Raw genomic sequence first — 25993 nt, forward strand, 5'->3', positions numbered from 1 at the left:
ACAACCAGTGGAAGGGCACGTGATTCTATTTTGGTCACGATCTGGTTCACACGTGTCCCCAACTAGACCACAAGATGCCTGCAAGCTGAGAACTTGTTGTATTCACCTTTCATTCATATGTACCTGATGCTGCAGTAAAAAAAAATCAAAGTGCCTGGAAGCTGGTAGGCACCCAATAAATATTTGCTTCAAACATTAAAAAATTAATGAATGGCCCAAATCCATGACTTCTCACTGAGATGCAAATGATCTACTGATTCTTAGTACGAAAATCAGAATGTCTTTATACAGTCTGATATATGTATATATACATATACATATACAGTCTTTATGCTGCTATGCGTGGGATTCTGCACACGGGGCAGCCCCCCAGAGATGGCATTTTAATCTGAAGAGAACAGGATCTTGTACTGCAATGCTAGGTCTATCAACAGGAAAGCACCAGGGGCCGCGGCTCTGGTGGCAGGTAAATGTGTCTTCAAGCGGCATCTCCCTTATGTCTTACCTTGAAACCCTGGAACTCCTGGAGGTCCCATATCACCCTTAGCACCTGTAGCTCCTGGAGAGCCACCGATCCCCTAGACACACAAAGAGAACGTCAGTCGGGAACGGCTCGGGAGACGTAGGTCCCTCAAGCAACGGGTAGTCAGGAAGTTGGGAACAGCCCCTCCATGTTCTGAAGTAGCTCTGTGAACGAATGTTGCCTGTGGTTGCTTAAAGACGTAAAAAGAAGGACAAAACCTGTGTGCGCCTAAATTAGGGAGCTGGAAATTGCAGCAACTTGCTTCAGTCGCTCTGTCCCTTCTGCTTGTCCGCCTGTGTGGTAAATTCCAGGAGCAGGTGTAAATCTTACAGCCCACTGCCCCCACCCCATAGCACGATGCCATGAACAGAGTCGAAACTCCCTAAACATCTGTCATGGCAACATCTCAATCTATCGACACCAAAGAACCTTTCTGGATGACTTTACTCCCAACACTCAACCAGAGTGATTTTTCTTTAAAATTAGCTTTGCATCTTTTCTTAAAAGTGCTTTTAAATATGGAAAAAAAAAACCATAAAAGATACTAAAGAAGGATTATTTTCCTTTATAATACAGTGATATTTTTGTATTTAAAAAATATTATCTTAATTTCTAGATATTTCAACATAGTTGTTCCTTTCTCAGTATATAAAAAGTTGTAATGTTTCTTTGCTTTACCTTATTTTAAAAGGTGCCGTAAGCAAAATTACATGCACAAACATATATCTACATATGTGTACATATAATGCACACATGTACACATAGAGATAGACAGACACTGAATGGCACTAGGAATAGGGATATATTTCTATGTTACTGAGGCTTTCTTTTTGCATCATTTGTATATAGCTTTTTAAACCCAGGCATTGAACTATAATCTCCAGTAGTATAACGTTTCACTTTTGATGGTTTGTGTAACTAGATTGTAAAAAGTTTTGTAATAGTTGCCTACCATGATGCCAGTAAAGATGGCTGATTACTTGCCAGAGAGAAGGGGCTGATTCAGGGAGGATCTGGGAGTGTAACACACATGAATACACACATACACATGCAAGTATTATCTTATGATCCTTTTCAAAAACAAGACCTGCCAAGGGACAACTCACCGGCATGCCCTGGAATCCTGGGTCTCCCTTGGGCCCTGGAGCCCCAGGAGTGCCCGGCCAGCCTGGGTTTCCCTTGTCACCTTTCAGCCCATCAAGCCCAGGGAGCCCTGGAGGCCCCATGGGTCCCGGAAGCCCTAATGGGAGACACAGAAGTCCCACGTTTGAGGTCAGAGGGTGGTTTTATGTGTAAGTGTCACTGGGCTGTGGTCATCACCACTGCCACCCAACTGTCCCCAACTGTACACAACAACATCATATTATGCAGCATGGGCCCTGAAGACATCCAGGCAGGTCCTAGAAGGAAGAATCTCCTCGACAGGCAGTAAACGTCGATACAAACACCACAGTCTCAGAGTCAAGTGCCCTGTGGTCTCTGTGCTCGGGGGTGGCTGCGCTGTAGGGCAGCCACCTGTTCATGGGGGAACAGGTGTGACAGAAGGTCGTGCTGGTTTTAAACAACCAGCCACACATGGCATTTGTGCTCCAGTCCTTTTCAGTAATGGCCTTCTCCCTCTCCCTAATTGCTTGTTCCTTGAAAGAAAGAGCACGAGAAAAGCACTGACCCAATGGAGGCCTAAGTAAAAGGGGCCCAATATCTTAAGCAGTTTCAATGGTAATAAATGTTGCAAACTTCTAAATAAAAAGCTCATTTGAGAATTTAATTATTCCAATTTCTTTGATACTTGTGTATGTTTGTGCCTCTGTTTCAGTCCCAGCTCTGAACCTAGTGATACACCCTTACCTGGCAGGCCAGGTTGGCCCTGTGGGCCCCGGTCTCCTTTGCGCCCCTCCACCGCGTGGCCCGGAGTGCCTGGCAATCCCGGCTGTCCCTGTGGCCCCGGAGGACCCATGAATCCTTGTTCTCCTTTGGATCCAGGAATTCCTGGGCTCCCAGCTAAGCCTGGGAAACCCACGTCGCCCTTTGAACCTAAACAGTAAAGACAGGTTGAGATCACAGTGAAATGCAGGGAAGAAGAGAAATCCAGTGCACCAAAGAGGAGGGAGGGGCTTCCAGAAGGATCCAGGAGGAAACCAGAGCTGGTGCCCTTCTCTCTCCTTTTTATTAAATAACGTGCCAGACACCTGCCACGGCCCACCTGAGGAAGAGAAAGCTTAGGGTACAAAGAAACTGCAACCATTCTTTACACTTTTTAAAGGTGGTGTTCTCTGGCAAAGGCATTTGAATATATGTGTAGATAAGCCTGCAAGGTATGGCATTGCTGAAATTAAGGGCTTGTTCTACCAACAGGTGAATGAATAAACCAACTGTGTTACAGCTACACCATGGAACACGACTCAGCAAGAAAAAGGAATAAACTATTGACACAACGAACAGCACAGGTGACTCAAATTCATTACGCTGCGCGAATGAAGTCAGGCGAAAACATACATGTTGTAGGATTCCGCGAATGTAAAATTCTAGAAAATACAAGCTCATCTACAGTGCCAGAAAGCAGACCAATGGTTGCTTGGGGGGCAGGTCGGGGTGGGGACAGGAAGGAGCAGAGGGGGGGTGACAAGGCAGCCCAGGAAACTTTTGGGGTGACGATGCATTCACTGTCTTGAACGAGCTGATATTTTCATGGGTGTGTACATATATCAAGATTTGGCAAATTGTACACTTTAAATACATGCAGTTTATTAGATGTCAGTGATACCTCAATAAAGCTGTTTTAAACAAACTTTTTTAAGTGAGAGCTTGTAGAAAAAAACCCTGCATGTTGTTTTAAACATATTACCCCAAACTTGCCAACGAAATGACAAAATTCTAGGATTGCTTCAAGGTTATTAAGAAAAAGTAAGGGGAGGAAACAGGGTCACCACCTAGAAGGATGGTTGGGCCCTCCCTGGGATTCCCCCCACGTCCCCCCCACCCCACTTCACAAGGCTATGAATCCGAAACACGCACGCCACGCAGTGGTTTGCCACGAGCCAGTAGAAAGTGGCAATTCGACTGTCCCAGACCCATAATCTACCACCCACGTCCACGTGCTTCCTTGTATCTGCTCGCCCTGCTCTGCCAGTGCCACGTGTATCAGCAGTTAGTTGAAAAGGAAGAACACGTTTAGCAAATGTGTTACCTTTCTCTCCTTTGGCCCCTGGAAACCCTGGGAATCCTCTTCCGGGTAGACCTACAAGATAAAGGTAAGAAGTCCCGTTTATCTCTCCTAAAACAGCCGAGCTGCAGGAACAGCACAAAGCGACATCCATGTACTATTTGCGAAACACAGAGAAATTAGTCGGTTGCACTTTGCAAGTAAAATTATATTACTACAGTTGTTCTAAGATACCCCTGACTGGATATATATACATAATTTAGTACATTTTCCCAAGTACCTTTGAGCCCAGAACCATTATAGCATTTAGGAGAAACGATCTGTACAGGTGGGTACTTATTTCCCTTTACTGTCTGGAGACTCACCAATTGGCTTTTCTCAGATGACTATCCAACTAACAGCTATTCGCAAAGGCAGTGCACAGAGCCAGTGATATTTGGGGCAGCAGACACCAGGGAGTCCACAAATGTGAGTAAAGCACGTAAGGGAAGATTCAAAGGGGGGAAGTAGGTGTGGAGGCATTTCTTACGAACTATTTTTATAGGAAAATGAATGTACATAATATAAACATAAGGCTCATAGAATGAAAGAAATGAACTTTAGGAAGAGACCAACACTAACAGCCATGGATCCCCCTCCGTGCTCCTCTCCAGCACTATTTCCCTCCCTCCATCCCCCTGACTGAGGGCAACCTGTTTCAAACTGTCTGTGTGTCACCCTCTTGCTATATACGAATATTATTACGTGTGTGATTGTCATCATCGGAGCCCACAGCTCACACTTTTGCCCAAGTTGCTGTGCCCCCATCAGTAACAGGAGCAGATTCTGGGGACTGAGAATATTCCCAGGACCGTTCCTCTAAAGGGGGAAAGGCCAGGCAGAGAAGGCAGTGGTTTGGGCTTTCTACGGTGTCTCCTTCACTCACCACTGAGAGCTCAGGCCATTTTAAGGGTAGGTGCCCATAAGTATTTGTGGAATAAATGAACATCCTCTTTCCCCTTTTCTCATCCAATCCTGCCCCACTTGCCCACATTGTTGCTTAAATAGCTGTAAGGATGTAACTTACGTCCAGCTTACAGCCAGCTCCGGTCACTTAGCATGGAATGTAAGTCTCTGGGAGATGTTTACTCCAGAGCAGAGTCTCATTCTGAAAGGGAAATGAGAGCCCAACATACCTGGTTCACCCTTCTCTCCTGCCGACCCTGGGAATCCGTCACTGCCGGGCTCCCCTTTCTGGCCGGCCGGGCCCGTGAGACCAGGCGTCCCAGGAAGACCTCAAAGAGAAAGGTCAGATCGGTCAGGCATGGAACCTATCACGGCACCGTGATCTGCATGTAAAATGCACCACTCCTGACATTTTTCCAGGGAGCTGTACCTCCCACCCCCTAGCATGCCCAGCCTCCCCGAGGTTACTCCTGACACCCCTTCAGAAGGGACCCTCATGCGGCAACACCACCACTGCACTGTGACCCCCTAAAGCTGGTGAGAGTGGAGAGAAAGGACATCCATCTACCGTGCCGAACAGGAAAAGTTTCTAGACCCCATTGGAACCAGCTGTAAAAGCAGTTCTAGGTCTAACTGGTGGGAAGACCCTAGAAGTCCCCGTAGACTCAGTTTGTTCATCTGGAAGTGGAGGTGTGAGCCCAGCTGGTCATTCAGAGGTCACCCAGCCTTGAGGCCCCTTGGCTTCTTCTCCACAGGCCCCCATCTGTGTCCTAAAAAGTGGTCTCTACCTGCTTCTCCTTTGATGCCAGGGATGCCATCCAATCCCGGGAGGCCTTTGTCACCTTTTTCTCCAGGCAACCCGGGGCTTCCTAAAGAAAAACCAAAACACCAGAATTCCCATGACTTTGAGTTTCTCTCTGCCATCCTTGAACCCCGAGATCAGGAGGAGGCCGGCTCACTTACCTGGATAGCCAGCACTCCCTGGTGAGCCTTTGGGGCCCGGAGGCCCGGGCATCCCTGGGATCCCACTGCTTCCTTTCTCTCCCTTCTCTCCAGGGCTTCCTGGAAAACCTGCTACCCCTTGGTCTCCCTGTGGGTGAAAATTGGGCCCATTAATGTCATGTGTGTCCTTGGATATGCGTCTGGAGGTGCTCTCTGTATACATGGGACTGCAATGACTATCGCGTGGCAGAATTCCACTTCCAGCTTTCTAAGGGGAGAATCAAAGCCCTCTGAAAATGGAGGAAAAACTAGAAACCCAGAGCAAAGAGCAGTTGCCTGTTCTGCTTCTCGTGTTCCTTCTCCATTTCTCCCCATGATAACTCGCTACCCAAGCTCTCAGCACGTCCCGGATCCTCCTTGGGGACACAGGTCATGGATAGAAGGGGGAGGCAGGGAGACGTAAAAATCAACTGGAGAAACCGTTCTGTGTTATGATTCATCGACTGTGTGGAGATGCTCAGTAAACGTTCCTCCAAAGCCTTTCTGCGGGGATGGGTGGGAGGGGCTTCCGCGGGGATGCTGTTACCTTTTCCCCGGGCCGTCCTGGAATCCCAATGCCAGGTAGACCCGCCTGCCCTTTCTCTCCTTTTGCTCCCTTTTCTCCAGGTGAGCCAGGGATGCCCTGCAGGCCAGGGAGGCCAGGCACACCTTTTTCTCCAGGTGTTCCTAGAAACACACACAATTGAAACAGAATGTGTGCTTAGCAGGTGCTAACGTTAAAAACAGGAAAGCGTCTCAACTACCGGCCAAGAATGAGACGGAAGAACAGGTATCCCCTCATTTCTCAAGTTGTAGTGATCCAGGAAGGCGCCAGCCCCCCAGACCACATTAGAACCACACAGGAAACGTTCCTCCTGTCTTTTAAAGACAATCACGTTACAAAGGGAGAAAAAAATACATTAACCGCTTAGCATGCTTCCTTTCCCAACAGCATTAAACACGGCTTCTGTGTCTTTCGTTCCGTAGTCAAACCTCATTATCTGAATGAATCAGAGGGGGCGAGAGGCAGGCCATGGAGAGTAAAAGTGTACCTGCTTCCAGGACGGATGTGGGCAGTCAAACTAATTTATTAATAGGTACCAGGGGAAGCTGGCTTATGCCCGCCCCTGTAACTGACCCTCTGCGGCTGCTGGCTTGGTTGTTAGGGGCAGCTGTGAGTCGGCTGGTGATGCTATTGTAAGGAGAACTTGGATATTAAATTGCAGCCAAGGCCTGGGAGATTACTGCAACAAAGGGAACCCTGGTTGTTTTATTGCGACCAGCATCTGCCTAGCGGACTGAATGACAGGCCCAAGAGATTCGTTGCAAAAAGAATTTAAGAAGCCTTACTGCAGCCGCTGGGTGTTTATAGCTCAAGCAAAGTGACAACACGCCTCGCAAAGCCTTGGGAGGAGTGAGGGAGACAGGCTGGCTGCCCTGACTTCCTGCTCCAGGCAAGTTCTAAGAAGCAGTAGCACCTGGACCATCGGGGCCTGAGCCTTCCATCTGCTGCCTCTGCTCTGGTCGCTGTCACCGCCGCAAACGCTGATGGCAAAGCCTGGGAGGCCAGCTCGGGACCAGGGCAGAGGAGCCCAGGGGATTCTTCTGAGCTAATGTCAAAGGGCTTTACAGGCACGAGCTGCTTGTGCTGACACAACTGAATGGAGAATTAATCACCTCGACGGATCCAAGTAGACGGATCCAAGTAGACGGATCACTTGGAGGTAACTGAAAGGTCATAGTGCACAGCCCGTGTTTTATTTTATTAAACTGTGACGGGTTTTGTTTGTTTGCTAGTTTAAGCAATGGCTGGAAGGTCAACCAAATGCCACCATCCCTAGGCAAGAGACCACACAGGATTGAAGATGTGAGTCTGTGTCAAAGACACGTCTCCCTGGATTACGTCCTCCGTGAAGCGGGTCTCACCCGCAGACTCGTCCCACAAGCACCACATGTACAAGCACTGGGAAGGAAACTCCTTTCCTAAACCCCACATACCTGGCAGGCCCATTCCACCAACCGATCCTTTGGGTCCAGGAAGTCCCGGAGCACCTGGGGTCCCACTTATGCCCGGATCACCTTTAGGTCCTAGAATCATAAAGAGAAAAACCCAACAGGTCAACGCCCATGAAAACTGACAGGTAACCTCTCCCCACACGAGCCCCTGCTGAGCTGGCGACCTTGAACTCCCTTCCGTACCTGGCTGCCCAGGGTGTCCTGCCTGACCGTCCTTTCCGGGCACTCCTGGAGTTCCAGGATCTCCCCGGGATCCTTTATCACCAGTTGGGCCGATTTGTCCTGCACGACACACACACAAAAATAGTGACGACCACGTCTGCTTAAAATAAGACAAACTAGAAACACAGGTTGGTCTGACATCACGTGTGAAGAACTGAATAACTCGTTAGACACCCTCTCTCCCCTCCGAAGGTAAACTGTCCTCCGCGTTACCTTTTTCTCCTTGGTCTCCCTTCTGGCCTTTCATGCTGCCCATGTCCACTTTATCCATGGAGCCCGGCTTGCCAGGAAGACCCACATCTCCTTTATCACCCTTGAAGCCAGGGTCTCCCCTGGGTCCCGAGCTGCCCGGGAAGCCGTGGTCCCCTGTAGAAAGAAGAGGAGGCACCGAGTGACACCTGGCCAAGGGCCCCCAAGGCAGTGACAAGTGTGCTGTTCTTTCTGGCCAGTAGAAGCAACTGATAAACAACCTATAAAGAACTAATAGTCTGTCCAAAAGTGGCGTTAAATGGCGAGGGTCCGAGTTACCCGGAAGAATGTGACAGCAGGGAAATGAACAAAAAAGCCATTTTCTAGAATGCATTATTTGCTAATAATTCCAACATAGGAGACTTCACTTATTAGTTTAAATAATTTATATTTTCTCTCCTTCTCAAATACCTTCACGACATCTGCTCAGTGGCCCCTCAATTCTATACGAAAGAACAGAATTTTCCTGTTCAACTCAACAAATGACCATTTTTATGTCTCACATTCAAAGTCAATTTCTTTTTTAAAAACAGTATCTGAACTAATTTCAAATATCAAGATAAGAAATAAAAAGTAAGACTTGTAAACTTCCCCTGTTTGCTAATTGGATTCCAAAGACTCAGTTGCTGTGACTGAATCTTCGAATGACTAAAAATACCACCATTTCTCAAAACAAAACCAAAAAAACACAAAAACTCTACTATGCCAACAAGGATACTCGGAAACCTGTCTTCTCTCTGACTTTTCGGCAGGGCACAGCCCTTCATCCCCATGACCCCTGAGCGCCTGTGGAAGAGGGGGTCTTCCGGACCCTAGCTTGATCTTCTTTCCCAGGCCTCTTGAAATGAACAATGATCTACGACTCTTGGAGAATTTCCCACAAGGCATCGGGACACAGACACGAGATGGGCTTTTCCGGAGTCACGGCTGCCTACCTTTTTCACCCGGCAATCCTGGCACACCCGCTGGTCCTGGCGAGCCGGGCTGCCCGGGGGTCCCCATGACGCCCATCTCTCCCTTGGGACCTGTGGCCGGATGGAAGGACTGTGAACGCTGATGGCAGACGCCGAGCGAGGGTCATGAACAAGACCAGGTGAGGCGTCTCCCCAGCATCCACTTGGGTGGAGTTCACAGGTCATTTACCTGGGAACCCGGGCTGTCCAGGTGTGCCCTGCTGTCCAGGGATACCAGGCAGCCCCGACTGTCCCGTCAGGCCGGGGAGCCCCTGAGGCCCTTTGTCTCCTTTGGGGCCTGGCATGTCCAGGCCTGGGAATCCGGGGAAGCCCTTCTCTCCTTTCACTCCAGGGGGGCCTGAGGTGGGGAAGAGAAAGGGGGCGTCAGCAGGATCGACAGGGTGTCCTGCAGCATCCTGTACCCTGTTTAACTGTTGCTTTCTGCAGAAGGTGTGTAGCCGTGCCCACGTCAGGGGTAGAGGGAAACGGCTTCCACCTTCTCAGATAGTGGTGTTTGGGGCCATCGGTGGGCAAACAACATCCCAAGACAAAGCCCCGCCTACCTGCCGTGAGCCGTCAGCAATTCCCACCCAGGCCCCTCCGCAGTATTCAGACCTAAGCCCAGCTTCACCACGGTGTCTCTCCCTGGCTGTCCTGCCCTGGTCCACCCTCTCTGTCTCACTTCTAGAATGATTATTAAAGGCAAAGGTAGCTTCCAGACATGAACTCATTTTGTTTAAGTTACCTACAACTTACTAAACGTCTTATGGAAAGGTAAGATAGAGATACCGATCCTTCTAAATTAAACGGAAAAGGTAAAGAATATACAATATAAAGGGGAGGTGTCTTTGGCACGTAAACCAAGCTCGGAGGGAGGAGAAGAAAGGCGCCTGTGACCTTACGTGTAAGCAAACAACCAAACCTACAGCCACAGAATAGAACTGCCTTTTCCCCCTTTTAGTCACAGATTATGAGTTAGGGGAGGGAACATTCTGGAAGAACGTAGTATCACCTGATGACCCTGGGAGGCCCTGTCCTCCAGGGGGTCCCATAGCTCCAGGAAGGCCTATTCCGGGGGCTCCAGAAGCTCCTTTGGGACCTTGCAATCCAGGAGGTCCCGGGTCACCTGGATGGGGAAGAAATCGTGAAGGCACCACACGGGGACACAGCGGGGTCAGCGCCTGCCACCCACTCACGCCGCTCGCCAGGAACCCGTCTAGAATTTTCATCATTCACTCAGCAAACGTTTACTGGGTCCTGATAGGTGCTCTGCGGACACACCATAAACAGACCCCGTCCCTACCACAAGCTGGATTTGCCCGTACGAAGTTACCTCTGATTCCCTGAAGGCCTGCAGGGCCAATGGCGCCGTGCTCCCCAGGAACGCCTGGTCCCCCGACGTTTCCCTTCTCTCCAGGGGTGCCGGGGATGCCAGGGAGTCCCGGCAGACCTTTGAGTCCCGGCAGACCAACTCCAGGCTCGCCCTGGAAACCATGAAGCACAGAGAAGCCAGTGACCCTCAGAGCCCGCGATTTTATCAGGCCAAGGGCGTACGTGTTAACCGATGCTGCCGGTGCATTTATAAGAACGGTATTTGTCCCGCCTTCCAGTTGGCGAAGCTTCTTCACACCTATTGTTGCCTTTCAATCTCACTACAAGCCGAAAGGGAGGTAATTTTTATTATTTTCTTTCCACAAAGGAGGAAAGCCAAGGCTCCCCGGTTTGGACGGCTTGTCCACAGTCAGAGAGGCAGGAGCTCCTTCCGCTGGGTCTCGGCCCCTCGACTCTGCCGCCCTGAGTCTACACAGAGGGAACAACACCCAGCATGCTGTGCGGCCAGCGAATGGGTATTAAGAGGTGGAAAGTTCCAGGACTGGAACAGAACTCCATTTACTTCGTTTTTTTGATGAAATGAAAGCTCTCACGTCAAATTAAACGTTTAAAACCTTTTCATGAATCAAAGGGCTTTGACCCACACAGATGATTAAAAATAAAGGCAGTAGTTCGAGGGCCTGAAGGAGCACACCCCAATTTAAGCACCGACGGGCCGTGTGAAGCAGAACGTGCACATCGTGTCACAGCGCCCCCCCCCGGCATCCCTGAAGGCAACAACTTCCAGATGACGACCAGGTGGAGGTAAGCGGGCAGAAGGGGCGCATCCACACGGCCCTGCGGTGAAATTTGCAAACTGGAGGGAACTCAGTCCAGGGGATCTTGAAAAAGCTCAGTATTTTAAATCGTAAACCAAATCCTGAATTCCAGTTCCATTCGGCATCTACTAGCTCGTGAGCCGGTGTTTGAGGCGATCTACATACTGCGGTCACTGACTCACTTTCACACCCAGTGCGGGTCATCAGGGGAAGGCGGGGGTGTGTCACATAAAGAAGGCATCCTTGGGCTTCCCTGGTGGCGCAGTAGTTGAGGGTCCGCCTGCCGATGCAGGGGACGCAGGTTCGTGCCCCGGTCCGGGAAGATCCCACATGCTGCGGAGCGGCTGGGCCCGTGAGCCATGGCCGCTGAGCCTGTGCGTCTGGAGCCTGTGCTCCGCAACGGGAGAAGCCACAGCAGCGAGAGGCCCGCGTACCGCAAAAAAAAAAAAAAAAAAGAAGAAGGCGTCCGAAGGCCACATGCTCCACGTCAGCCACACGGGGCAGGGACACCACCTCGGGTCAGGCGTTCCTCAGAAGGAACCTTCCCCGGCATCACCGAGGCACAGCTGCCAGCGTGCACCCCCGCCCACCCCCAGGGCGAGGGCAAGGGCTCTGTGCCGGCAAAGGCGCATCTCCTGGCCGTGGCCTTTTCCCAGGCAGGACAGGCGCCTTCTGGCAATTTCAGTTCCTTTCCTTATGATCAGAACGGGAGAGGATCTAACCAACAGTCACCTGTACTTGCTGAGTATCAGCAAGCAGCAGAGGGGTGTTCGAGGGCAAAGAGAAACCCGATGTCACACTAGTCCCGGGGTCCCTGACCAGGGCCCTTTGCCCCACGGTGACACTGGGTAACGTCCGGAGGTGTTTCTGGCGGTCACACTGGGCATGCATGTCGGGGTGCTCCTTTCGCATCTGTGGGTCGGGGCCACAGAGGCTGCGAAAGACCCCACGGTACTCAGGGTAGCCCCACCACGAGGAATCATTGGACCCGAATGTCAGTATCACTGAGGCTGCAGCCCTCCCTGCTGGGGGCTGTTAGGTCACTCAGGACAGTGGCTTCCAAACAGCTTTCTCCTTCTACTCGTGATATGACACACACTGTACCTGAGACCCAGGACACACACAGAGCCCACTCACAAAGCAGGAACAAGTGATTCTCCCCAAAATAGGCGCGACCGCGTGCTACCCTGTGTACTTCGGTACTTTCCATCTGATGCTATTTCATTCAAACACAAAACACGCTGACCCAACATACCATATGAGATTAACAGGCCACAATTTATGGGTCCAATTCATCACAAGGATGGGGAAACAGCAATCCAGAGAAGGCCCAGTACCCACCTTTTGGCCAGGCGGACCTGGGTTGCCAGGTAAGCCATTAAAACCTTGGCGACCGGGATTTCCAGGAGGTCCAGTGTCTCCAGGTAAACCGTCAACACCTGTTTGGAAGAGTCAAAAAAAATCATTCAGTAAAAATACCGTTCCCTACTTTCTCCACTTCTTTTACACCTGCTCAGATGAACCTGAACAGATGTGAGGGCGCCAACAAGGAAGAGGAGACCATCCTGGTCCAGGGAGCTCGCAGCGCCGGCCACCCCTTCCTCTTTCTCCCTCACACCCGCCCCCTCCCTTCCTTTTCTTCTAAGCGCCTAGAACTTTTCTCTCCTATCCGCTCTTCACAAATGAACCAAACCCAACCCAACCCAACCAGCGTTTGCAGACTGGGAATGGCGATTTAAACTCTGCCAACTCCGAGTGTCGCCTGGTTAGAAATCCAGTCCGGATATCCCCACGCAGACCCGCATCTTAACAAGACCCTTCGTGATTCCTGGACACGTTCGAGTTTGAGAAGCACCACGTTAGACCACCTGTTCTCCAACTGCACCACACTGGAGGCACGTGGGGACATTTAGAGACTGGGTCCCGCCTCTGATGGGCTTTCTGACAGCTGCCCACGTGGCTATAAACGGCAGCAAAGTGTGAGAGCCGTTGGGCTAGGCTCTCTCTCTGTGTGATGGAAGGTTGGGGACACGCAGTGATCTGCAAGCTTGCAGAAACACAAACCTGAATCGCCCGTGGTGTAGGGCTGCTGTTTCGAGGGGCCTGACAGACAGTGCACGTAACTCCGGGCAGCTTCGTGCGATGTGGGCAAAGGGTCTCTGGTTAAGGAGGCCTTCCTCAGCTAAATTCTACCTGCCGTGATGGCAGTGGCCTGGTTCTCCCATGGAACACGCGGGAGGCCTGAGCACTGCCCCTGTGATGCTGGAGGGTCACTGAGGGGCCTTCTGCCCCATGAGCCTGGCAGAAGTGGCCATGAGCGTGGCGGGCATCACGCGGATCCCGGAGAAACAGGCCGCTGCCTCCAGTCCCCGAGCTCGAAGGCCTGCAGCCTTGAGAGTGGGCGCGATGCAGAGCCCTAGACAAGAAGCCCGGAGGCTAGACAAGTCTTTAAACTAAGTTTTGGTGAAACGGCGGTCAAACTGGGGTCGGGATGCCGGCCCAGAGGGAAAAGACGTGCCCCTCACTGCTCACAGCCCCTCTGGGCTCTGGACCAAAGTCCCTAATGGCCAGTCTGCATATCAGTCTCCCTGAAGGACTAAGAAAGCAGCCAAAAGGGTGAAGCTGTCCTCTTTACTTCCTTACAATTTTCAGAAAGAAGTACTGGTTCTGGAACATCCACGCGTGTGAGGGCCTCTTCCCCAAGAGCAAGGCCCCCCCTCATATTCACCGCACCATCCCCCTGCCCTTCCCCCGCCTTCCAGACCAGCCTGGCCCAGGTCCCGGCGGGCTGTGTGCTCCCTTCACGGATGAGAGAGAGACCCCCCTGAGGGTAGGTTTAGGCAAACGTGGCATCTGCCAGCTCCCTGGGCAGCTTGGGGTCCTTAAGGTCCCAACCCCTTCCCCCCAAACCACTCAGCCGGGAGCACACGTCACCCATCACCTCGGTGACCGGAATCACCGGGCTGCACACGGCGCAGCTCTTTCGCTAACTCGCACGTGGTGTGTTTACGTTCACCGCCTCTTTTCTCCTAGAATTCACGTAGGATGAGCGGAGAGACCACAGCCCTTGCTGCTAACCAGCCGGGGACGGGCGCCACCACTGGGGCCCACGCGGGCAGTGGCCAGAGCAGCGGCCCCCCCAAAGCTGCCTCGTCCTGCGGGTTTACCTTTGGGGCCGGGAGGTCCTGGAAAGCCAATCCCGGGCTGGCCGACTGAACCCTTCTCTCCAGAGAGACCTGGCCTTCCCGGGGTTCCAGGAAAACCTCGGTCACCTGCGGTGAGAAAGACCAATGGTCAGCGTGAGAAAAACGTGAGCACATCTCCCCCACCCCAAGCCCCCAGGTGAACGAGACGCTGAGTACCTTGGGGCCCTGGGAACCCGGGAGACCCCGGAAGTCCTGTTGCTCCAGGGGGACCGGGTAAGGGCATGACCTTTCCTTCTTCACCCTTGGGACCTGGGGAAAAGAGCAAAGGACACAGCGTGAGGGTTGCCGCGTCACGTCCTCGTCTGCTTGCCTCCATCTCCTCCTTCTCCTTTTCTAGAATCTCTCACAGAGAGCGCCTCTTCTCCCAAAACGTCCAAAATGACCTAGACGTTTGTTTGACACAAGAATCCTTTAAGCGTCCGAAACAAGGGTCACGAAAAGCTAAAAACTCTACAGCAACAAACAGCGAGATGACCCTGGTATCAATGAATCTGCCTCAAAAAGTCAAAGTCTTTTCACCGTTCTCAGTGGCTCCGACAGGACTGGTGCTAAGCTGCTGTGATGCCCACATCTGGTGGGAAGTTATCTTCACGACGTGCCCCGTGGGTGATATCGTTACCCTAACAGTGAGCTGCACGGTTCTGCGGTATCTCCAGCCCAGGTAAGCCACCTTTTCTATCTCCAAACTGGGAGGTGCAGGCGCAGCCCCGGGTGCCCGTGCCTACGAGATCCACTGGGTGTCAGGATTGAGCCGTTACGAAAGGACCTAAGGGCTCATCTCCACTGAACCTTCACGTACCTTAAAGAACTCAGGATCTGAAGGGCCTCCCAGGGACAGCCAACACTTGCTTTCGCTACAGACTGTGGGAGGCACCAGGGCCTGACCCCAACACATCTTTGCTATCAGCTCCAGCCCTGGGAACAAGGCTTTTATGACCATCAGACTAAACACAGCTCTGGCAGATCAAAGAAGTCGGGTTTCTAATCCCAAAGCTGCCGGGGTCTGGATGGCCAAGGAACCCTCCAGAATGTGGACAGCTGACCGACAGCACTGTCAGCATTGCCTCTTTCGGGAACCCTCTTCCCATGCCGTCAAGACGTATCTGTATGTGTCCCACTGGCTTTTCTGATGGTAGTTTCTGGCCGAGAAAAAGAAGCCTGATTCCTTTGTACACGCTGCAAGTGTTCAGATTCCGGAAGCACGAAGAACACTTGAGATGGTGATTTGGGAACGAGGAGTGTGGGGTTAGTGATCAGAGGCCCCTTTCCGAGACCTGGGGTGTTTCTAAGTCAAACCCAGCATGTTCCTGCCCCGAAAGGAGTCGTAAGAGAGACGTTCCCGGGTTCCTTGCTAATCAAAGAACACTCATCAGTGGAGTCCTCGCTTAGTGAGTAACCAACGGTCACCCGACAATACCAAGAACCCATCCAGTGAGGCACTGTACTTGGCCTCCGTCAGGGGCTGCTGATGTGTTCTGTATTACGAACCTGACAAACCCTACACTGGGTCTTCATAAGGAAACAACAGTTCCCAGTGGGGACAGGAACTGGCGGAACTTGGGCTGGATACATGGCTGGGGACAGAATCGGCCAACGTGTGAGAACAAGAAGGCCAGACTGTCATCGCTGCTGAGTCTCTCCTGTTGGAAACCTCGATCTTCCAGCTCCTTAGTTACTATGCTTCTCCAGGCTTACCGGCCACACACCTTTAACCACCCCAAGTCACCTTTCATTCATTTCTACAACTCTTACTTAAGCCATCTTAGTCACAGCACACGTCCTTCTGTCCTCTGTGCCCAGGCCGTTCCTGGCCCCTTCTCCTCCAGGTTTCCTAGGCAATGATGTCAATGTTCCATTTCTTCCCAGAATCATCTTCAACTAATAAGTCACTGACGGTCTACTGTGTGCGGGGCCCGGGGACCCCCCCCCCCTTTTACTTCCGTCCCTGAAGATAAGCCCGTCGTGAGGACGCAGAGGAGCGCATCCATGGGAAACCCTCACGCAGCCCCCTCCCACGTTCTCCACCAAAGCCCGGGCGGTGGGCTCCAGGAGGGCGGGCGGCCTCTGAGTTGCTTCCTCTCTGGTCGCTTAGCTCAGCGCGTGGCACACAGAACCACGTGATAAAACAGTCAACAAACGGCTGGAACTACCCCGAAATTCAACAGCCAAGTCCAAGCAGCTGTGGATCAGTCAGTGTGTGCACATCAGCAGAAGGGTGAAGGTAAGTATGTGGCTTGGGATACACAGAAGCCAAAAGGGACCGCGCATCGGGGAGAAACAGAAAACGGGCTCAGGCTGGTGTCACTTCCACACGGAAGGCTGACCTTCTCTGCTGCACATGGCGTACTTATTTATAAGGAAATCACCTAGACCTTCAAGTTCCTGTCATCTAGATCCTACACGCCACTGGCCCATCTCATAAAGGAAGGAACGAGATACAGAAACGCTAAGGAAAGGTTGCTCAGGTCACATCCCCCCCTCCTGGCAGGACTGAAACCAGACCCACGTCCCCATGTCGCTGAGCCCAGGGCACTGGAGGTCCTCAGGCCTCACCTGGCAGGCCTGGGGACCCGGGGTTTCCCGGAAAGCCCATCTGTCCTTTGTCACCAATGGGGCCAATAGGGCCAAACCCTGGAGGCCCAGGAGGGCCGACGTCACCACGGCTGCCGGGGAATCCAACTCCTCCCGGGGGGCCACGTTCTCCTTTTAATCCTACTGAACCCTGAAGCGAAAAGAGAAAAAGACGAGTTATCAGCAGACATACCAGCACTCCGAGCCCCGTCGCATTTTTCCACCACCCGTGGTAAAAAGTGCCGGAGTTTAACTAGCTGTGCTACTTATTAACTTCAACCCGTCTGCAGAGGTCACCTTGTAGTTAATAAATGAAACCGGCATTCTCTCCTCTAGGCTGAGCAAGCGCCCTCCCCGCCCACACATAAGGAGACGCTCCAAAGAGGAAGGCACTCATATCTGGAATCTTCTTGGAAAGGGTGACTTGAACGCCGCTAACTTTAAAATTCACCTCCCGGCCGACATATGGAGGTCTTTTCAGTTCCCCCAGCTGCATCAGAAGACACTGACCCCTCATCACCTAATCGTGCAAGTCAGGGCTAGCACACCTAGGCTTACACATTACAGCTTTCCAGTGAACGTGAGACAAGTTCGTTGACGACAAGGACCCCCCCGAGTGAAAACAGGTCGACGGGAGACCAATTCCTCCTTCTTCCATTCTCTGCATATCCGTCATCTGTCAAGCGCACGTTCAAAGTCTGGCAATCAACATACCGGGGAGCCTTTGGGGCCGGGCAGACCCGGATGGCCGTCTCTTCCGGGAGAGCCTGCTCTCCCTGGCATGCCGGGCTGGCCTGGGAAGCCTGGGTCTCCTTTGTCGCCCTTGAGTCGAATATCGAAGTAAATCTCGCCAGGCTCGCCCTTGGCTCCTGGCTGGCCCATCAGCCCTGGCACACCCTGCGGTCCCTGCGAGAACAAAGCCTTGTGAGGCCGCCACCGAAGACACCCAACCATAGAGCAAACCAGCAGCAGGGAAATCAGGACGCCACCTTGGAAAGCGGGGACGGGTTTAGAGCTCCCTGTTCCCTGTGTAGGAGCAAAAAAAGCCAGCAGCTCTGTGACACAGCCCTGAGCTGACCTCACTGCTGTGCTGCCCTTAAAAAGCCTCTAGTAATGGAGACGGGGACGGGGCGGGGGAGTGACGGAGGAGCTCTGGGCTCAGCCCGGAGATCAGTCCTTAGGTAACTTTCTTGTCTCTTACAACTGCTGACATTCCCAAGAACAGGTCGGCTACGGTTGGAAGGGGCTGGATGTGCGATTCCCTGGGCCCAGGAACCAGAGATGGAGGCTGAGAACAGCCACGTTCCCTAAGTCTGGTCAGTGCTGAAATCACACAGCTCGCCTTTCACGCTCACAGCCCTAATTCCGGAAGAGATGAGGAGGCCCAGAGCACCCGCAAAGAGGAAAGTCGGGGAAGGGAGCCTCAGGCCAGCTCTGTAACTGGGATGTTGAGCCGTCAGCAGAATAGAACTAACTTTCCCGAGAGACACACAGGAACACGTCTCTGTTCCTGGAAAGGGGAATCTTCAAGGAATGCCCACCCCCTAGATGGTTCCCCCCCCAGGTCCCCTTGAGAGTGGGATTCACCAGGAAGAGGCCCAAGGCTTTAAACAACTGTCTCAGTTACCTGTTCTCTGAGAGAGGGATCTCTTCAACCTCCCCGCTCACCTGGCAGAATTTAAACCCTTGTGGAATTCATGTTGTTTGAATTCCTTTTTTGTAAACTCCCTTTGAAACGGTTCTTGGATGTAGGTGAACCACAGTGAGTGCACACACACACACACACACACACACACACACACACACACCCCTCTGTGTGTACCTATAATATGTATGCCTCAAAGTACTGGACACAGCTGGTCGGAGCTGGCCCTGAGCTGGAAGTGCCCCTTGTGACAGAGGACCCTTCACTCAGATCTACTCGGGGAAGGAAGGGGGAAGATACCCAATCTATTGTATTTACTCTAGTCCCACTATCTCCACCAGCCACCCGCCAGGAAGTCTAGCAGAGGACATGGAAAATTCATTATCTGGTTGAAAGCTGCTGTGGTATTTTGTAGCTTTTTCTCTCTAGTTAACATTAGCTCCCGTGCCTCCCTAAGGCCCAGCGAACCTTGGAAGCCCTTCCACATAGGCCCAGGTGGGCTTCTCCCGTGTTTCCTCGGTGTACTGTATGGTCCTCGTTGCTCTATTAGAGACATTTCCTTGCCTTCTGTCTCTCCACTAGCCTTTCAGGGCTGTGAGGGCAGGACCAAGGCTTCCTGTCTTTGTGCCCTTAATGTCTGCAAGAGGGAGGTACCGGAGGACGTGTATGTCGAGCCAGCAATGTTCACCAATAAAAAGTAAATGCCAAGGTAAGAAATGACAACCAGTGCACATTCTTCTCAAACCAGAAGCACCCCTTATGTTATTTTATGTGGATTCTTCACCGCTTAGAAGTATAGTATCTTCTGATACTATGAGCACAGGGTGAGAAAAATACAAGTGTTTATTTTCATACTGATGACCGTGTCAGTCATCGTTTTATTTAAGGGAGAAATCTAGGATTTCTTTGAAAATTGACATTTACAACCCTAGGACATCTCATGTGGATTCTTTGCTGAGCCTAAGTGATCCAAGGGTCTTTTGAAGCACATGCCCTAGGATAAATGTCAGGGAATCAGACGCTGCCTTGGAAGTTTGCCATCGGCTACATAAATTGGAGAAGATCTGACAACTCGTGCAGACTGCTTCTAGAGAGTGGTGCCCCTACGGGAAAAGTTGGGAGAAGTTCGTTTCAATTAACACAGGTCACTCCCAGTGACCCCAGACCTGCCCGGGGGCTGGGCTTCGTCATCTCAGCCTGGAACCCGCCTCTTGTGGTCTGTCCTCCTTTCCCCACATCGAACCCTCAGCTTTCAGAGGACGTGTCCCAGAAACGCTACCTAAATCAAAGGCAGCATCAGAGCTTTCTTCATTGGAATCTACTTTCCAGTTTGCTCCGCTGCTTTGTGGAGCCTCCTTTAGCGTCCAGCCAAAGCCGAAATAAGGGTACCACATTTCTGAGCTAGTTAAACCACGGAGCTATGATATAGCATCTAATAAAAGGAAAATTATGATCTTCTCTTAGGTTATTTACCCACAGAACAATTTTTAGAAGTGTTCTCCCTCTACACCAAGAAGATGCTCCCTGGATGGACAAGGCACGGGAACTCGCATTTTTTGTTGTACATTTTCTTTGTTTTTTTCTTTATCATGACTTCTCCTCAACCATCCTCCTTCCTCTTTTCTCATTCATATTGGATTTGGGGCTGGGGAGGGGCGGGTGTCTGGACTGGGTTCCAGGCAGAGTTGAGGCAGGAAGTATTCCAGGAAGGCTGAGTAGATAAAGACCGTGCCCAGACTATGTCTGTTGCCTTCAAAGTTGTTCCCACTTTGATCCCCACCACAGTCAGAGTTCCCAGCTTTGTGAACTTCCAACTTATTTAGAAATATGTTAAACAATTGCGACTTCTAACTTAGCTCCCCAGGCACCGGGGAAGTTCTGGAAAGCAGAAGCCCATGACTTAACTTCAAAAGGAGAAAACTATTGCTGGATTCCAGCTGTTTCATTCCTATTTCAACTCACTTTTGCCCTGACCTGCTTTTACAGAACCTTCCAGAAATATCTTCTTAAATTACAAATGGTAAAGACCTACAAACAAAAAAGAATAATGCTACAGATCTGACTTTCCATTTACGACAAAAGAAAAGGAAAAAAGGAATGAAAGAAATTGTAGAAACCGGTTAATGCTTAACAGAACTGAGAAGCACAAAGAAAATAGGAGAACAAAGCCCAAGGCTTAAAAGCTTTAGAAATAGAGCTGATTACATGCACAAAAAGATAACGTCCTTCAATATTTAAGATTATTACTATAATCTGCTATTCAATGGCTTCTTTTAAAACACGTAGAAAGGTTAAGAAAATGGCGTTCTGTCTAACAGAAAGCTTTCATGTCCTTGTGATCAAGATATTTCATTTATAGATTTGAAAAAGTGTCTTTGCCATAGATGTTGGTGATAGTTTTCAAATTCTGTACCTGTAAGAAGAAGAAAGGAATAGTTCAAGTTCGTAGAGGAAAATCGGCCAGTTCTGCTTCGCTACCATAGACACCATCAGCGCTGACCTTATTCACTGACAAGCTTTAGATTATCTGGTGTGAGAATGCATGATTGTGTAAAAAGACAACTCAACAGTGTGGCTGCGAGAGGTGACCCTTGGTGGTACCAGAGACCCTGTGGGAAAGTGACCACCAGCACCCTGTCGTGCCTGGAAACAGGCAAGTGGCGACTGGATTCTGACCAGGTGGGAAGAAAGGCAAGTTGGGGTGCAGGTTCTGGATACAATGGTCCTACTCATCCTCGGGTCAATCAGTCAGGAGAGACACGGGGAGTGATTCTAACTGCTCGACAAAGTCATCCTTTACCAGCTCCCAAATAAAGCAGGAGTCCACGTGCAAATGCAAAGATACATGCCTTTGCTGGTTTGCTCGGTGGCAACTTCGTATATGTCTAGGAACTCAGACAGGTTTACTTACAGGCAATCCTTCAAGACCATCCCTGCCGGGTAAACCTCTGTCGCCCTTGGCCCCTGGCTGTCCTGGGAAACCTTTCGCAAGAGACAGAGGAAAGATTCAGCACATTGTTGAGGAGACACTTTCTAAGAGCTCAAAACATTTTTACCTTTTCAAGATTCAAAAGTGCAAAGATCTTTATACTAAGTGGATGACGTTTGAAGCAGCTCGAGACAGTAATAACAAAAATGCCCAGGATGGGCTCAGAAGGGGGACGAGTGAGCCCCAAATGCACACAAGTAACACTGACGCAGAATGGCTACAAACCCCTGCCCGCATGCCCAGGGGCCACTTGAACCAAGCAGGTAGCCCCCTCTGAGATAAGGAAATTTGCAGAGCTGCGTGAACCATACGCTGCTATCCTTTGACGAGGAAATCTTTCCGACACTGAATTTTTAAGTCATCTTGATAATTTTCAACAAAATGGACAAATCCTAGAAGTGTGGCTTCACACTCTCATCTCGTGTTTTAGTTGATGGAGAAAATCAGGTCAGGGAGTAAGATATGCTTCTCTGTGAAGGTTCCAACCCATCAAAGCAAATTCTGACCTGGTCCCTTTCACAACTGGGGCCTTACCTATTTCTCCGGGGGGTCCCTGTGGCCCTGGGGGCCCACGGAGTCCTGTTGAGTCACAGATGAGACAACTGTCTCCTTTTTGACCTAAAAAAGGAGACACGGGGTATTATATAGAACAGGGGAGCAGAATTATATAGAACAGTGACAGCACAGGAGAGGGAAGAGGAGGCCACCCTTTACCTAACACCCGCTCCAGACGCGTCCATCTGCCAGTGGCCGCGTGTCCCTGACACGGGGCCCACCCTCCGCCCTCAGCATACATCACAGGTAACCACGGGTGCCCTTCTAAGGAATCCCATCCTTCCGCCCTGCCAAGGCACAGGCCCTGCCTCACTAAAAAGTGATCCAGAACTCCATCTGCCCATCAGCCTGAGATGACTCGACTCTATCATTTTGTCTCTAATTCTAAAACTTCCCATCATCTTTCTCTTTGCTTTTGTATTTTTTAGCCAACTGCACATATAACTCCTGGACTTTAAACCTATGTTCCAGGCTGACAAATGACAGATGGGAGTAAGAAGGTACAAAGTCCACGGCAAAGACCTGACCTGACATGGAGGACCCAAGAGGAGAGGGACCCCGGCACATGAAAATGGGAGGAAATGCCTTTCTTTGGAAACTCTAACCTCTTACATCTTGATTTTCAAACTAAGCTAAAAGGTCTTCGAGTGTCTTAGATGTGCGTGTGTCCTGAACCTTGAATGTCAGGTTTCTAGGCACAGGTAAGGCAAACAGAGAGCAGAGCACACGTGGAGGAGCTGTCACTCAGGGGTCACAGAGGCTGGGTTGTGTGCCCCTCGTCCCCTCACCCTGACCGGCACCCCAGCCCCAGGCACATCCCACACCAGGCCCCAGTGTCGGGAACAAGGGCAGAACAGGAGCGCGTCTGGGAGGGATGCACTGTTAGTTGCCTAGTAACCCAGCCAAGCTGCAGGTGCTATGGGACCCGCGGGTGTCTGCTCCTGAGGCTGGAAGTGGACGGCGGGGAGACCTCACACTGCAGTCTGGGCAGGGTGACGGCTCCACTGCAGGAGCGCGACGGCACAGGAAGAAAGGGGCTCCTCTTAGGAGCCGGGGGATGGACGAACACACCTCTCAGTACAAAGAACCTTCTGGCCACCGGCTCCATCACAAAATGGGACGGCCCACCTCAGAAAGTGCTAAGCAACTGGTAACTAGGGAGATTCCCGAAAAACAAGTGACACGCCAACCGGTGGCACGATCCTCCCCGCCTGAATTCGAAGATCACTTTCATCTAAGGTTCTGCAACTTCCATGGCTGTCAAAAGTCTAAGACATCTTCTATGCATTTGAGCTTCAGACTTTGGAAGAGCAAAAATTCTTTGTGATCCAAAGCCAGAAATGGGACCCACAGGGATCAGTTTTGGGGGGCCGCCCTCTCTTTGTTCTACTCCCTGGGTATTAAGAGACATATACTGAATAACTATGGGAACATCCTTTGTTTACTCCACTCTAAGACGGGACTGTTTGTGCAGTGGTATCCAAGATAGTGAAGGATTAGGATGCGTCCCGCGTTGGCATGACAGACGACACTTGAAAAGGTTAAGATAAAACTCAGAGCCAAGGGTGGAGGTGGCGGATTCGTCAGCACAGATCTGCTCGCACTGATTACGGAAACTGGGATTGAGGGGTGGTGAGCCTTCTGTACACACACTTGGGATCCGGCTTCAAGGAAAGACGTGCATTCTTGGAGAATGCAATCTCTGACTTTGAACCAAACGATCGCAGGAAGGTATCAGTCTGAGAATTTAACCTGCTGACCCCACAGAGGGTAAAGAACAGGGACTCTGACTTGAGGGCCCGTCTCCCCGTTGTCTCCCAGGTGACAACTGTCTCTTCAACGCCCGACAATCTCAGCAGAGCTGTCGGGAGACACATCTGAGGCATGGATTTTGAGGACAGCTTCAAATAATGGGAGAAGATACCCACGTCCACTCAAAGCCAGGAAGTATGTAGAAATGTATCACACGCCCAAGCACAATCAGCATTTTTTTAAAAAATTAAATCTCTTACCTTTTTCTCCAACTTCGCCTGTCAATCCCGGCTGCCCCGCACTTCCGGGAGGACCCTGGTCACCTGGCGGCCCGGGCTGGCATTCCACAATTCCATCTGCAATGGATGTTTAACGATTAGAGGGTCACTCCCACCCAACTGAAGCTAGAGGTGTTTTCACCCTCTCTTGATTCAATCTATTACAAAACCAAACTTTATTTAGGTTATTTGGCGAGTATTAGAAATCCAGCCGTGGCCGGCTTTGAAACAATCCTAGTACGTTAACTTGTAAAACGTGACCAGCGCACACAGCGTCCGCCCATGCCCCGTCACGAGCCGTCGATGCTAAAGTTTCTATTTTACAGTTCTAATGCTTATTTCAGCTCATCAGCCCTGTCCTGAAACCGACTTCATGTTACCTTGCGAGGTACACACCATCGCCCTTATGTCACAGATTAAGAAACTGAGGCTCAAAAACTTAAATGATTTGTCCACAAAGGTAGGAACCTCTGTGAAGTCAACACAGAGACTTCAGCAACATTATGCCTTTTTTTCCTCCTGAGCAAACTTACAGCGAAGTACTCTTTATTTTAGAGACACAGACCGCCCGTGGGAAAACACCTCTAATTGTTTGTTCCTATTCAATTCTGAGCATCATTGATGTGCAGAAGCATGAAAATGAACTGCAGTGACGCAAACACCATCCGTTGTGGGTTCTAGTAAGAAAAAAGTATTGTTTTCGAATATACACAGTGATAAGAGTTTATATTTCCTCCTCCAATATGTTTGAAGGAAAATGGCAGAGTGCGTGCTTGAACGTGGCACCGGTCACAACCGTAGCCCGGACATTCACGGCGGCAGCTCCTGCAGCCCCCAGCTCACACATCAGCTCCACAGGGATGGACAGAGGGTGAGAAGAATCTGCAGCCTTTTGGGCTTTTCACAAGGGATGCTGGGGCAATGGTGGGTGTGCTCTCCCCAAACACAAAGGCCTAAAAAAGAGCCCAAACTTCTCCGTCTGGTGACTTTGTTTAGAGCTCAGAGGGAAAAGTTTCAAGTGTGTAAGAAATGAAGTCCAGGGGTTTTTTGTTTGCTTGTTGATGATGTCTTCCTGGGAGCTTCTCTGAATAAAGCACAGGTGAGGAGGAACCCTGGGGTGGCCGTATCTCTGCCCTGGGTCCTCTGGCTCCGGCCGGCTCCTTGGTGACCCCATCGGTCTTGAACAGAGTGGAGTCGTTTTTATGCTTCAAAAAGCTTCTCTAAATTCCGTGCCTGGGAAGAACTCATTCCCAGACCTGCAAGCTGAGGTGGCTGGACTCCCCGATTCTGGAAGCACAGGTGCGTGAACACTGACAGGTGTAAAATTATTACTTTCCCAGAACACACCTTCTGCCAGCCTCCTCTCCATCAGAATCCCTACACACCCCTGGTAGGAAGGCAAGTTACCATCCTCATCAAAATGAATTTTAAATAATTTTAAGCCTAAAGCAAGAATACAGGGATGTGTTTGAGGAGTTCTGAAGGGCAAGTTCAGGTTCGACGTTTACACGGTCTGCTCAGGGAGGCTCGGCCGTCGAGGGCGGGGAGAGCTGCAGCCACACGGGACCAGAGCCCAGGAGCGGATAGGGCTGTAGGCGGCTCCACGCTCCCTGGGTAATGAGCCATCGAAGGGTCCCAAGGTGGCGACTCGTTAAGATGCAGCCTCTTTAACGTGCACTGTAAACGTGTGGGAAAATCTCATCGATAAATGATCGCTCAGCACGCTGTGCGAATCACCTAATCGGCACAGACTGGAAAGGGCAACCCGGAAACCTGGAGGGTACCTATCACAACG

At 50.9% G+C, this 25993-nt stretch overlaps 1 protein-coding gene across 3 annotated transcripts in view; it reads right to left on the reverse strand.

Moving 5' to 3' along the window:
* Positions 1–25993, reverse strand: part of COL4A1 (collagen type IV alpha 1 chain) — a 148206-nt gene that overhangs the window by 14731 nt on the left and 107482 nt on the right. For all 3 annotated transcript variants that reach the window (XM_030856757.3, XM_060287797.2, XM_060287798.2), the window contains exons 22-44: positions 24181–24276; positions 22148–22231; positions 21536–21606; positions 17694–17885; positions 16962–17130; positions 14565–14657; positions 14370–14474; positions 12544–12641; positions 10386–10536; positions 10065–10178; positions 9243–9410; positions 9035–9124; positions 8064–8216; positions 7812–7910; positions 7611–7700; positions 6160–6299; positions 5595–5721; positions 5420–5500; positions 4862–4960; positions 3711–3761; positions 2372–2557; positions 1630–1763; positions 506–578 (exon numbers count right to left, since the gene is read on the reverse strand). In XM_030856757.3, coding sequence (XP_030712617.2) covers positions 506–578; positions 1630–1763; positions 2372–2557; positions 3711–3761; positions 4862–4960; positions 5420–5500; positions 5595–5721; positions 6160–6299; positions 7611–7700; positions 7812–7910; positions 8064–8216; positions 9035–9124; positions 9243–9410; positions 10065–10178; positions 10386–10536; positions 12544–12641; positions 14370–14474; positions 14565–14657; positions 16962–17130; positions 17694–17885; positions 21536–21606; positions 22148–22231; positions 24181–24276 — 2664 coding nt within the window. The remainder of the gene's footprint in view (positions 1–505; positions 579–1629; positions 1764–2371; positions 2558–3710; positions 3762–4861; positions 4961–5419; positions 5501–5594; positions 5722–6159; positions 6300–7610; positions 7701–7811; positions 7911–8063; positions 8217–9034; positions 9125–9242; positions 9411–10064; positions 10179–10385; positions 10537–12543; positions 12642–14369; positions 14475–14564; positions 14658–16961; positions 17131–17693; positions 17886–21535; positions 21607–22147; positions 22232–24180; positions 24277–25993) is intronic.

This window comes from Globicephala melas, chromosome 18 (assembly GCF_963455315.2).
Source record: "Globicephala melas chromosome 18, mGloMel1.2, whole genome shotgun sequence".
In the NCBI taxonomy this organism is placed as follows: Eukaryota; Metazoa; Chordata; class Mammalia; order Artiodactyla; family Delphinidae; genus Globicephala; species Globicephala melas.